Source organism: Sebastes fasciatus, chromosome 15 (assembly GCF_043250625.1).
Source record: "Sebastes fasciatus isolate fSebFas1 chromosome 15, fSebFas1.pri, whole genome shotgun sequence".
NCBI classification, from domain to species: Eukaryota; Metazoa; Chordata; class Actinopteri; order Perciformes; family Sebastidae; genus Sebastes; species Sebastes fasciatus.
Genome location: NC_133809.1, coordinates 296,205 through 309,610, shown reverse-complemented (window position 1 = coordinate 309,610; position 13,406 = coordinate 296,205). Strand labels below are relative to the sequence as shown.

Below are 13,406 nucleotides of genomic sequence, written 5' to 3'. Positions count from 1 at the left end.
TGGTATACGCCATGGTGTGGTATATACCACACCTTTCCATCGTTTCTTTTAAGCTCCGACCTTGGTACAGCTTCAGCATGACCTTTTTCTATGACCCCTTGCAGGAAGGCGGTGTATTCTTCTTTTAACTTTGTATCCTTTTGTAACTTTCGTTTCAGGCATGATGCACGCTGCTGGACCACTTGATGATTATCAGGCACTTTAACTTCGTCCCTTTTAAAGGGCAATGGTAGCTGATAGTGTCCATCCTTGATTTCAGCCCTTTCCATTATCCCCATGAATCTTTTGTCCTCCACCGACATCTCGTTTTTTTCTTCATAGGCTTTTTCAGGGAAGTCATGGTTATACTGCTGTAATAGCAAATCACTCAGGTTAGATACTGAAATGCGATTAGCATAGATGACTGGATTCTTTTCATTAGCAGGGTTATCCAAAAGGCCATTTACCACCCATCCTAAGGCGGTTCTGACGGCATAGGGCCCATCGCCTTGGCTGTTGATAACTTGCTGTGGTTCTAGAAGCTTTGGTGCATTCATTCCTATGAGTAGCCCAATGTCTGCATCAATGTGTGGTATATGGACCTCTTTTAGGTAGGGCCATTTTTTGATCATGTCATCAGTGATTACATGCTCTTTCGTGACTGGAATTTCATCCTGAGTGTATGTCTCAGGGAGCTGTAAAAATTCCTCTCCATCAAGACCGCTCACTTCAAGGCCTTTGAGCACACTGCTTCCCACTATTTTCTGTTGACCCATAGTGCACAACAGGATTCTTGTTTTCTTTCCTTGGACTTGTAACTGCTGTCTAAGGGCTTCAGTGCAGAAGGTTGCAGAGCTTCCTTGATCCAAGAATGCATGTGTCTGTATTATCAGATTTGAATTTAATGCCTTTACTTGAACAGGTATCACAGAAAGTGGGACTAATTGAGTGTTACCGGCCCCCGTGCAAGCATTGGAGTCCAAAGAGACTAGTGCACTTACAGATGCTTTCTCTGTCTTTACTGGATTTTCAAATGTCCGTCTTCGCATATGTAGGACTGTTGGATGCCTGAGAGTACACTCTTTGCAGATCAATCTTTTCTGACAGTTTCTACTAAGATGCCCTCTGGTGAGACAGCCAAAACATATGCCTTTTCCTTTAAGGAAGGAGATCTTGTCAGCATGACTTATTTTTCCAAAATTCATGCATGTTTCTAATCCATGATTTGCATTGCAGTATGGACAAGGCTGTAGAACAGGTGTTAAGCTGGGAGGACTCGCAGGAGTGTTTGACTTGGGAGCGAAAACTGAGTTGTTTGAAGTTGCTATGGTGACGAAGCTACTTCTTTTATAAGCTGGAGCAATTCTCGGCTTAGAGTCCTTGGTTACTTTACTGTCCCTTTTGGGTAAACCATCTTGCAAATCACCAAACAATGGATCCATAGCGATATTTGCATGTCTTTCAACAAACTCAACCAGTTGTTGGAACTGGGCTCTTTTCTTGCTGCGTTCATAGTGGTCATAAGCTGTTGTCCTCCATCTCTCCCGTAGCTTATATGGGAGCTTTGCTACCACACACTTCATATTGGTAGCATGATTCATTTCCTTTAGAGCATTGATGTTTACCATAGCATTACAGCAGCCACGTAAGAACAGTGAATATGAATGCAAAGCTTTGCTGTCCTCTGCCTTTATAGGACTCCAATTGAGAGCTTTCTCCTGATATGCATGAGCGATGAGGATTTCGTTGCCATAATGTTTTTGTAACAGCCTTTTAGCTTCTTTGTAGCCTTTTCCTGTTTCCATGTGTTGACAGCTTTTAACGAGTGACTTTGCTTGTCCTTCAGTGAACTGTTCCAAAAAGAGCAGTCTGTCTTGGTTACTGCTTGTTCTCTCTTCAATGCACTGTTCAAATGTCCTCATAAAGTTAATATATTTAAGCGGGTCTCCTTTAAACACAGGAATTTCTCTAGATGGTAAGGCTGCAAGTCTCTGTTCATTTATTAGCATGTCTGTTATCATGTTTTGTTTCTGCATGACACCAACCAAACTGTTTCTGATACCTTTAAATGATGAGCGTTTGTTAGATACAGTGCGGTATCCATCCATGTCTCGTCTTGTATAAGTGTCTCTCTTTTGTTCAACAGGTAAATAATTTGTGACATTTTTAGTTCCTTTCGACTTTGCTGAAATTTTAGATCCTTTGCCCTTTAAAGACTCCCATTTATATTCATCCTCCTCTTCTGAATCATCTCCATCATCATCAGGATTGTCATCATCTTCATCGTCATCGTCATCATCATCATCATCATCCTCAGATTCCATATCTGCCTTTTCTATAGGTGGGAATGAAGCCAGCTGAGCAGATTCAAAATATTCATTCATTTGATCTTCAGCTGTTGCAATGGGAAACTGCTGCAATTCATTATCCATTATGTTCATTGCTTGAATTCTTGCTTCAGCGACAGCAATATCCGTGTCAATAGACAGGCGTTCCTTTCTTGCTTTCAAGTCAAGTTCTTCTTTTTCCAATTCTATTTTCTTTTCTAATGCAGCAGCACGTGCAAGCAACTCAGCTTTCTTGGCCTCTGCTTCTCTGCGTATTGAGGAGCTAGTGGATGCTTTGCTGCCTTTTGATGTAACTGAAGCATTTTCATTTTCTTTCTCACTTTCAGGAGACTGCATTATATTTTCCACAGGAGGAGCACGTTCAATCCATTTTTCCACCTTTCTTTTGAAATCTTTGTGATTAGCATGTTTTGGTAAATACCAATATCTATGATCACTCTCCTTCTCATCATCAGGCAATAATTCTTGTACCGTCTGATGCAGCGCAGCAAACGCAGTTAACAACTTGCAAAATACACTCGTATAACGTTTGACATCACTCAGGTTGTCATACGTGCCAAGAAGTGGCTCTAATACATTCATTTTGCTCGTCAACTTTGCCAGCGCCGCTCTTCTTGCGTTTTTCTGTTTAAATAAAGCAGCTTCTGCGGCTTTTAAGGTGAGTTTTCTCTCGCGCTTTGCGCGCACCGCCTGAACACTTTCAGGTCCGTGTAATTCATCCTCTTCAGCCATACTAACAGGCTACACCATGCAGTTCATCACAAACATTTCTTCATCTTCTTTCACGCTGTTTTCCCGATCTCACACTCCTTCCATCCCGATGTCATTTCCTTTTTTCGTTCCACTACGTCGCACATTTGAAAGTTTTTTAACTACGTTTGCTGCGCTGCATCAGACGGTACAAGAATTATTGCCTGATGATGAGAAGGAGAGTGATCATAGATATTGGTATTTACCAAAACATGAACTATACATCTATAACATCCTCTGATATAAACTACATTAAATACTATATTATAATCATTAAACATGATCTATACATCTATAACATCCTCTGATATAAACTACATTAAATACTATATTATAATCATTAAACATGATCTATACATCTATAACATCCTCTGATATAAACTACATTAAATACTATATTATAATCATTAAACATGATCTATACATCTATAACATCCTCTGATATAAACTATATTAAATACTATATTATAATCATTAAACATGAACTATACATCTATAACATCCTCTGATATAAACTACATTAAATACTATATTATAATCATTAAACATGATCTATACATCTATAACATCCTCTGATATAAACTACATTAAATACTATATTATAATCATTAAACATGAACTATACATCTATAACATCCTCTGATATAAACTATATTAAATACTATATTATAATCATTAAACATGAACTATACATCTATAACATCCTCTGATATAAACTACATTAAATACTATATTATAATCATTAAACATGAACTATACATCTATAACATCCTCTGATATAAACTACATTAAATACTATATTATAATCATTAAACATGATCTATACATCTATAACATCCTCTGATATAAACTACATTAAATACTATATTATAATCATTAAACATGATCTATACATCTATAACATCCTCTGATATAAACTACATTAAATACTATATTATAATCATTAAACATGAACTATACATCTATAACATCCTCTGATATAAACTACATTAAATACTATATTATAATCATTAAACATGAACTATACATCTATAACATCCTCAACTCTGTGGTATATACCCGGCCCTGGCTCAGAGGGTAGAAGGTCGGCGGTTCGATCCCCGGCTGTTCCAGATCACATGTCGATGTGTCCTGAAGGCAGAACCATCAGAAGATCCGGTCCAGTGCTGACTGTGATCCGGTCCGGTGCTGACTGTGATCCGGTCCAGTGCTGACTGTGATCCGGTCCGGGTTGTGGCTCCTCCCTGCTGTCTGATGCTAGCTGCAGCTAGCTGTTAGGTCTCCGGTTCTCCGGTCCCGGTAGTGTTCCTCCTCCCGGTGCAGCGGCTCGTTCAGCGGTTCAGACGGTAGAACAGAGACTCAGAGACTGATCGGTGATCTATCGATCCTCGATCAGGTTCATCTGCCCCCCCACTCTGAGCTAGCAGCTAGCAGCTAACAGTTAGCATCAGCCAAGATGGCGGACCAGGAGGAAGATCCGACCAGAACCAGAACCTCCGGGTCCGGGTCCGGGTCTCAGCTGGCGGACTCGTTGCAGAACCCAGAAGAACCGAGCCTCCTGCTGGTCCCGGAGTTCTGCGGCCTGAACCCGGACCAGAACCCGGACCTGGTGAACAGAACCACCATCATCTACGTGCAGCCGGACGGCAGCCTGCTGGAGGGGTCCGGACTGACGGCCCAGGAGCAGCAGGTTCTGCTGGACCAGCTCACCAAGCAGCAGGTGGTCCAGGTCTCCGAGACCGAGGCGGTCCAGCTGCTGCAGCAGAACCTGAACCACAACCAGCTGGTCAAGACCATCCCGGTCCACAACACCGCCCTGGACCCCAACCAGCTGCAGCAGGTCATCAACCAGGTCACCAAGTCCCAGCAGGTCCAGGTCCAGGTCCAGGTCCCCCAGCAGCCGGTCCAGGTCCAGGTCCGGACCAGCACTCAGAACAAGGCCTCCCAGCAGCTGAAGAGCGTGGCCCAGCAGGTGGCCCTGCAGACCGGCTCGGTCCAGGTGGTCCAGAAGAAGAAGGTGAGTCAGATTGTGAGCCCGGTTTAATCTGGACTCCAGTGGACTCACAGTGTCCAGACTGATACCTGGTTCTGTTTGAGTTCTGCACTGAGCTCCATCAGGTTTCATTACAGCAGGGGGACCAACCTGAGGGCGGGGACCCCTCAGGAGGTCTCAGGAGGTCTCAGGACCAACCTGAGGGTGGGGACCCCTCAGGAGGTCTCAGGACTAACCTGAGGGTGGGGACCCCTCAGGAGGTCTCAGGACTAACCTGAGGGTGGGGACCCCTCAGGAGGTCTCAGGACTAACCTGAGGGCGGGGACCCCTCAGGAGGTCTCAGGACCAACCTGAGGGTGGGGACCCCTCAGGAGGTCTCAGGACTAACCTGAGGGTGGGGACCCCTCAGGAGGTCTCAGGAGGTCTCAGGACCAACCTGAGGGTGGGGACCCCTCAGGAGGTCTCAGGACCAACCTGAGGGTGGGGACCCCTCAGGAGGTCTCAGGACTAACCTGAGGGTGGGGACCCCTCAGGAGGTCTCAGGAGGTCTCAGGACCAACCTGAGGGTGGGGTCCCCTCAGAAGGTCTCAGGACCAACCTGAGGGTGGGGACCCCTCAGGAGGTCTCAGGACCAACCTGAGGGTGGGGACCCCTCAGGAGGTCTCAGGACCAACCTGAGGGTGGGGACCCCTCAGGAGGTCTCAGGACCAACCTGAGGGTGGGGACCCCTCAGGAGGTCTCAGGACCAACCTGAGGGTGGGGACCCCTCAGGAGGTCAGGAGATGATTGACAGGTGAATTTATCAGACTTTGTATTTGGTGTGACGTCTTTGACCTCCCCAGGCCCTGAAACCTGATTCAGACCGACAGAGAGACCCAACCCGTGCCGACTAGCGTGCCGACGTCTTATTTCTCGAGGTGTTTTGGGCAGCCGGTCGTTGATCTGATACGAGACTCTTGAAATGACTTAAAGTGGAGTTCCAGATGGATCCAGATCAGCGTGGACCTGGTCTGAGTCTACAGGACCACCTGAGTCAGCTGTCAGATTTAATATTGATCCTCTAATCAATACTTCATCAATCATATGAATACGTTTTGTTCTTCCCTCTGAAGATCCATGGATCATCTGGTTTCTGGTTTTCTGTCCTTTCAGTCGGAGCCCGTCAGGATCCAGATCCAGGTCCCCCCCAAACAGGAAGTGAAGTCTGTCTGCGCCCCCCAGCAGAAGAGCGTAGCTGTGGGTCATCCGCAGGTGAAGCTCTCGGTCAACGGCGGCGTGAGCGGCGCTCAGATCATCCACATCCAGCCGGTGGTGGGTCAGCAGGGTCAGCAGTTCTTCCTGCAGCAGAACCCGGGCGACCCCCCCATCCAGCTGCTGCTGCAGAGCCCCGCCCCCGTCGTCGGATCTCTGCTCCCATTGGTCCACAAGCTCACAGGTCAGACCGCTTCCAGTCCGGGTCAGAAACCTGCGATGTCCCCCATCGGAGTCCAGACCTCCTCCGTGGCCAAGACCTCCGCTGCTAAGACTGTTAGCGTCCCGCTAATCAAAACCCCCGCTAACGGCACGGCGCCGGCCGCCGGTAAGAGTCCAGTTAAACCACCGGCAGCCACCGCGGCAGTCCCGGTACAAACACCTGCTGCTGCTGCTGCCCGACCCGCCATGAAGGCCCCGCCCCCTGCGACCCCGCCCCCTGCGACCCCGCCCCGAGCCGTGAAGGACAGAGAGAGGGAGAAAGAGAAGAAGGCGAAGAAGAGAGAGAAGAAGGCGGTGAAGGTCCAGACCAGGTCCGGTCGAGTCTCTAGACCACCGAAGTACAAAGCCAAAGACTACAAGTTCATAAAGACGGAGGACTTGGCGGACGGCCACCAGTCCGACTCGGACGACTACTCCGACATGAGCGTGGAGGAGGAGGAGGGCGGGAGGAAGGACGGCCCCGCCCCCGCCCCTGGCGCCTCACTCACCTACAGCCACAAGGCCCGGTCCCACCGCTGCCAGACCTGTGACAAGGCCTACATCGGTCCCGGAGGCCTGAACCGGCACTACAAACTGAACCCGACTCACGGAGAGCCTGATCCGCCCGACAACTCGCCGCACCCCCTTAGAGACGACGGCCAATCACAGGAGACGACAGCAGGAGGCATCAGAGAGGAGGAGGAGGAGGAGAAGAAAGAGGACAAACCTGCTGCCACGGCAACAAGCCGGGTAAGAGACCGATCCACCAATCAGAGCTCAGATCTGGAGGATGGTTATTACTAGTTATTACTGACTGGTTAACTAGTCTGGTTTATCACCAACTAGTCTGGTTTATCACCAACTAGTCTGGTTTATCACTAACTAGTCTGGTTTATCACCAACTAGTCTGGTTTATCACTAACTAGTCTGGGTTATCACCAACTAGTCTGAGTTATCACCAACTAGTCTGGTTTATCACTAACTAGTCTGGTTTATCACCAACTAGTCTGGTTTATCACTAACTAGTCTGAGTTATCACCAACTAGTCTGGTTTATCACCAACTAGTCTGAGTTATCACCAACTAGTCTGGTTTATCACTAACTAGTCTGGTTTATCACCAACTAGTCTGGTTTATCACTAACTAGTCTGGGTTATCACCAACTAGTCTGAGTTATCACCAACTAGTCTGGTTTATCACTAACTAGTCTGGTTTATCACCAACTAGTCTGGTTTATCACTAACTAGTCTGGGTTATCACCAACTAGTCTGAGTTATCACCAACTAGTCTGGTTTATCACTAACTAGTCTGGGTTATCACCAACTAGTCTGGTTTATCACCAACTAGTCTGGTTTATCACCAACTAGTCTGAGTTATCACCAACTAGTCTGGTTTATCACTAACTAGTCTGGTTTATCACCAACTAGTCTGGTTTATCACTAACTAGTTTGGGTTATCACCAACTAGTTTACTTTCTGTTTGTCCTCAGATGGAGGGGGGTCCAACAGCAGCTGTGGGACTCAGGGGCCTCCATCACCGGGGCCCCGGCCGGCCCCGAGGGCGAGGGAGAGGGAGAGGCAGGGGGCGGGGACGACCACTAGGACCGCCTCCTAAGGTGAGTTCACTTCAAACTGTTTAACACTTCAAAACCACACCTGTACAGTCCAGACCAACAGTCTACCAGTACACCACACCTGTACAGTCCAACAGTTTACCAGTACACCACACCTGTACAGTCCAACAGTCTACCAGTATACCACACCTGTACAGTCCAGACCAACAGTCTACCAGTACACCACACCTATACAGTCCAGATCAACAGTCTACCAGTACACCACACCTGTACAGTCCAGACCAACAGTCTACCAGTACACCACACCTGTAAAGTACAGACCAACAGTCTACCAGTACACTACACCTGTACAGTCCAGATCAACAGTCTACCAGTACACCACACCTGTACAGTCCAACAGTCTACCAGTACACCACACCTGTACAGTCCAACAGTCTACCAGTACACCACACCTGTGCAGTCCGACAGTCTACCAGTACACCACACCTGTGCAGTCCGACAGTCTACCAGTACACCACACCTGTGCAGTCCGACAGTCTACCAGTATACCACACCGTTACAGTCCGACAGTCTACCAGTATACCACACCTGTACAGTCCAACAGTCTACCAGTACACCACACCTGTGCAGTCCGACAGTCTACCAGTATACCACACCGTTACAGTCCGACAGTCTACCAGTATACCACACCGTTACAGTCCGACAGTCTACCAGTATACCACACCTGTACAGTCCGACAGTCTACCAGTACACCACACCTGTACAGTCCGACAGTCTACCAGTATACCACACCTTTACAGTCCGACAGTCTACCAGTATACCACACCGGTGCAGTCCAATCTGAACTGGATTGAACTAGTGACTTAAACTCAGGTAAATAATCGGAGCATCTGATTGGTTGAACCTCTCAGGTGACGGTGGGCCTTGTCAGTAGGCGGGGCCGTCGCGGTCGACCTCCAAAGCTCGCCGTCACCACGGTAACTGCAGAGCAGCAGGCGGAGAGGAGACGAGACCGATTGCAGGAGGTAAGAGAAGGAAGTGGAGACGTGTACTTTCAAAGTAAAATCTTTCTTTAGAGACACGATGTAGTAACCGTACTGTGGTGTTGTGTTTCCATGACGACCGTGTGTTTACAGCTGGTGGAGCAGTGTGAGGATGAGGAGCTGATGGACATTGTTCTTCCTCGTCTGACCAAAGTGTTGAGTCTGTGGGAGCTGCTGCTGGCAAAGGTACACACTTCTACATGAACAGTGCCTCTCAGGTGTTTGTCTTCTCAGGTGTTACTGATGTGTCCTCTGACTGGTTCAGGTGGAGGGGGGCGGTCCGGCTCGGACTCGGTTTCCAGACATTTACCGCGAGTTTGAGTCCCTGCAGGCGCAGGTGAGACAGGCTGCACAGGATTACATCATCAGCCCGCAGGGCGGAGCCGTACCACTGGAGGTCAGAAACATCGAGGTGAGAAGTTCTACTGGGTTCTACTCTACTCAACATTCTGCTTTGGGTTGTATGTAGCAGTACACAGGTTGCTGTCCTGTCCTGTCCTGTCCTGTCCTCTGTCCTGTCCTGTCCTGTCCTGTCCTGAACTGTACTGTACTGTACTGTACTGTACTGTACTGTACTGTACTGTACTGTACTGTACTGTACTGTGTGTTTCAGGTTGCCAGGTCTCTGGGGATCCTGGACGAGGTGAACAGAATGAAGGTGGTTCCTGGAGCGTCTCCCAGTTCCATTCTGACCACTAAGAACGTCCGATACATGGAGGTAAACACACCATCAGCACAGTTGGGTTCTGGGTCAGGATCCAGGCTGGGTCCGGTTCCACACTGGTGTCTTTGGAGTATCTTGTTCCTGTGTTGCACGCGTAAACATCAGAGCCTGATTACAGAGATCTAGATCTGATAGAAACCAGGACTCTGTGGCAGCTAAACACCTGATCCAGGTTCAGTCTGATTCAGTCAGAAAATCTGTTTCCCAGAATTCCAAGATGCTGCCGCCTTCAAAGAGATTCAAGATGGAGAACAGCGTTCCAGTTCACCAGAATGGCATTGAGACGCCCAGAACAGGTATAAACTAGCGCATCTGTACTAGACCCTACCGCACCCTTACCCTACTGCATCCTTACCCTGCCGCATCCTTACCCTGCCGCATCCTTACCATGCCGCATCCTTACCCTACCGCACCCTTACCCTAGTGCATCCTTACCCTAGTGCATCCTTACCCTACTGCACCCTTACCCTACTGCATCCTTACCCTACTGCATCCTTACCCTACCGCATCCTTACCCTAGTGCATCCTTACCCTACCGCATCCTTACCCTGCCGCATCCTTACCCTGCCGCATCCTTACCATGCCGCATCCTTACCCAGCCGCATCCTTACCCTGCCGCATCCTTACCCTGCCGCATCCTTACCCTGCCGCATCCTTACCCTACTGCACCCTTACCCTACTGCATCCTTACCCTACTGCATCCTTACCCTACCGCATCCTTACCCTAGTGCATCCTTACCCTACCGCATCCTTACCCTACCGCATCCTTACCCTGCCGCATCCTTACCATGCCGCATCCATACCCAGCCGCATCCTTACCCTGCCGCATCCTTACCCTGCCGCATCCTTACCCTGCCGCATCCTTACCATGCCGCATCCTTACCCTACCGCACCCTTACCCTAGTGCATCCTTACCCTACTGCACCCTTACCCTACTGCATCCTTACCCTACTGCACCCTTACCCTACCGCATCCTTACCCTAGTGCATCCTTACCCTACCGCATCCTTACCCTAGTGCATCCTTACCCTACTGTATCCTTACCCTACCGCATCCTTACCCTACCGCATCCTTACCATGCTGCATCCTTACCCTACTATATCCTTACCCTACTGCATCCTTACCCTACCGCATCCTTACCCTAGTGCATCCTTACCCTACCGCATCCTTACCCTAGTGCATCCTTACCCTACCGCATCCTTACCCTAGTGCATCCTTACCCTACTGTATCCTTACCTTACTATATCCTTACCCTACTGCATCCTTACCCTACCGCATCCTTACCCTACCGCATCCTTACCCTACCGCATCCTTACCCTAGTGCATCCTTACCCTGTATCCTTACCCTACCGCATCCTTACCCTACCGCATCCTTACCCTAGTGCATCCTTACCCTACCGCATCCTTACCCTACCGCATCCTTACCATGCTGCATCCTTACTGTTGATCTACATTTTGAACTGAACTCAGGTCATGTTTCTTTGTCTTTCCAAGGTGGGACTACAGTGACCCCTGTGACCTCCTCTCTGAAGCCCTGCTCAGTCTCTGTCTCTCCTCTGGTGATTCCAGCTGGATCTAAACTGCTGACCACCAGTGCTAACTCAGCCTCCAGGTGAGCTAGCCCCGCCCCCTGTCCTCTGTGTATAGAACAGGTGATACCTGGACTAGGTTTACAGGGCTGATCTGGTCTGAATGTGTTTCTGTGGTCCCTCAGCTCCTCTGGCTCCACGTCTGCTAAGATGCCCTCCACCGAGGCTCCGCCCCCTGCCGCGCACATATTGGAGGTGACCCCAGGTGAGGACCAGAGGATGGGGCCTCTGCAGACCAATGCCCAGGTGGAGCCTCTGTCAGCAAGCCAAGACCAGGTCCTGAACACCAGTGACGGCACAGCCCAGATGAAGGAGCTAGAGAAAGCTCTAGATCCAGGTCCCCAGACCCAACCTGATTCAAGCTCAGTCCAGACACCTGAGTCCAGCTCAGTCCAGACTTCTTCTCAGCTCCAGCAGAGGGACTCCTCCCTGTCCAAGTCCGGCTCAGTGGACCACTGCGAGCCCAAAGAGCTCCAGGAGGGTCAGGAGATCTACATCCAGACCGAGGGGCTGACGGTTCAGCTGGCAGAGCCCGGTTTAGACCGGATTGTGATCGTCAATGGGCCGGACGGAACCACCATGCACATCCAGACCCCAGAGGGGGTCCCCTTGGAGGCGGTGCAGGCCCTGCTGGGCATCGAGGCTTCAGACGGAGCCAGAGTTCCTCAGTGAACCCTGAACAAAATCTAGACTGATCTGATCTGAGCAAGACCAGAACTTGACCTGAACCACATCACACTGACGGGGAGCGTCTGGACTTTAAGTGGTATTTATACGGTGTACAAAGTGTACATTATAACTGAGGGTGTGATGGACACAGCAGCCTGAAGGGGGCACTAACAGATCCTCAGACTGCTGGTTTGTGGTTTCAGGGGGTTCTTCTAAATATGAGCAGCAGCATCTTAACGAGACGTGACCTTGTGGTGTCCTCTCTGGGCCGCCGTACTCAGCCGTCTTATTTATTGTCCCAGTTCAACTGTGATTGGTTGGTTGAGTTCTCACCTGTGATGATGTCAGCAGCGGCTCCTCAGGAGGAACCGGATCTCACTGCTGCTTTTTAAAGGAATCTGGACCGATTGTAAATTTGTAAACATGTTTTTTTTTTCTTTTTCATATTTGAACATTTCAGTATAAACCGGATCAGTTTTAGTTGTTTATATGTAGATACAAACAGGAAAACAAAGTTTAAAAAAAGTTGCACTATTTTATTACTTTTTATAAAACTTCACAACAAAACGTCTCCAGACGGATCGTCTGGAGGACGGACGTGAGGACGGTTTTGGAGGAAATGAAACTTTATTGGTTTTTCATGTTGATGGTTCGAGTGCTGAAAGAATTAAACACATTTCATGTTCCTCCAATAAACTGATGTGATGAACTCAGCTGGTTTCATTATTTCACATCTGAACGTCGTCACCGAGGACGAGTCCTCCTCACCGAGGAGGACTCGTCCTCACGTCCTCCGAGTGTTTCTGTCTGGTCTTCAGATAGAAGGGCGTCTGCAGCTCGTTGAGTAAAAACCTCTGAAAGATCACAGAGGTAATTTATTTGATGAACCATGTTCTCAACGTTACGGAGCGTTAGTTCTGTGTTCCATCACAGACCCAACAGAACCAGACCCGGCCGCTCAGGTCCACTCAGTCCATCAGCTGATCCCGAGTTCACCTGCAGCCTCAGGAAGTAGATCTTCTGTTTCTACTTCCTGATCACACACCTGGACCCTCAGACGTGGTCACATGACTCTGGAGGACTGATGACATCACAGGGGGCGGTGTCCGGTCTCCAGGAGCAGAGCCTCCAGGGTCAGTCTGGTCTGGGGGGGGATGAAGGGCTGGTGCAGCCAGCAGGACAGGTAGACCATGCAGAGGTCAGAGGTCACCGTGTGGGCCAGTTCCTGCAGGATCGTCTGCTTCAGCTTCAGCTCCTGACTAAAGCAGTCCAACAGGACACGGGACGT

General features: G+C 49.0%; 1 protein-coding gene across 1 annotated transcript; it reads left to right on the top strand.

Moving 5' to 3' along the window:
- The first annotated feature begins 4,306 nt into the window (after positions 1–4,306).
- LOC141783188 (uncharacterized) lies at positions 4,307–12,271 on the top strand. Its single transcript, XM_074660303.1, has 10 exons — positions 4,307–5,094; positions 6,223–7,272; positions 8,011–8,136; positions 9,006–9,119; positions 9,231–9,323; positions 9,403–9,549; positions 9,751–9,855; positions 10,070–10,157; positions 11,355–11,472; positions 11,575–12,271. The coding sequence occupies exons 1-10, from the start codon at positions 4,534–4,536 to the stop codon at positions 12,119–12,121; spliced, it is 2,949 nt and encodes a 982-aa protein (XP_074516404.1). The 5' UTR covers positions 4,307–4,533; the 3' UTR covers positions 12,122–12,271.
- The last annotated feature ends 1,135 nt before the right edge of the window (positions 12,272–13,406 follow it).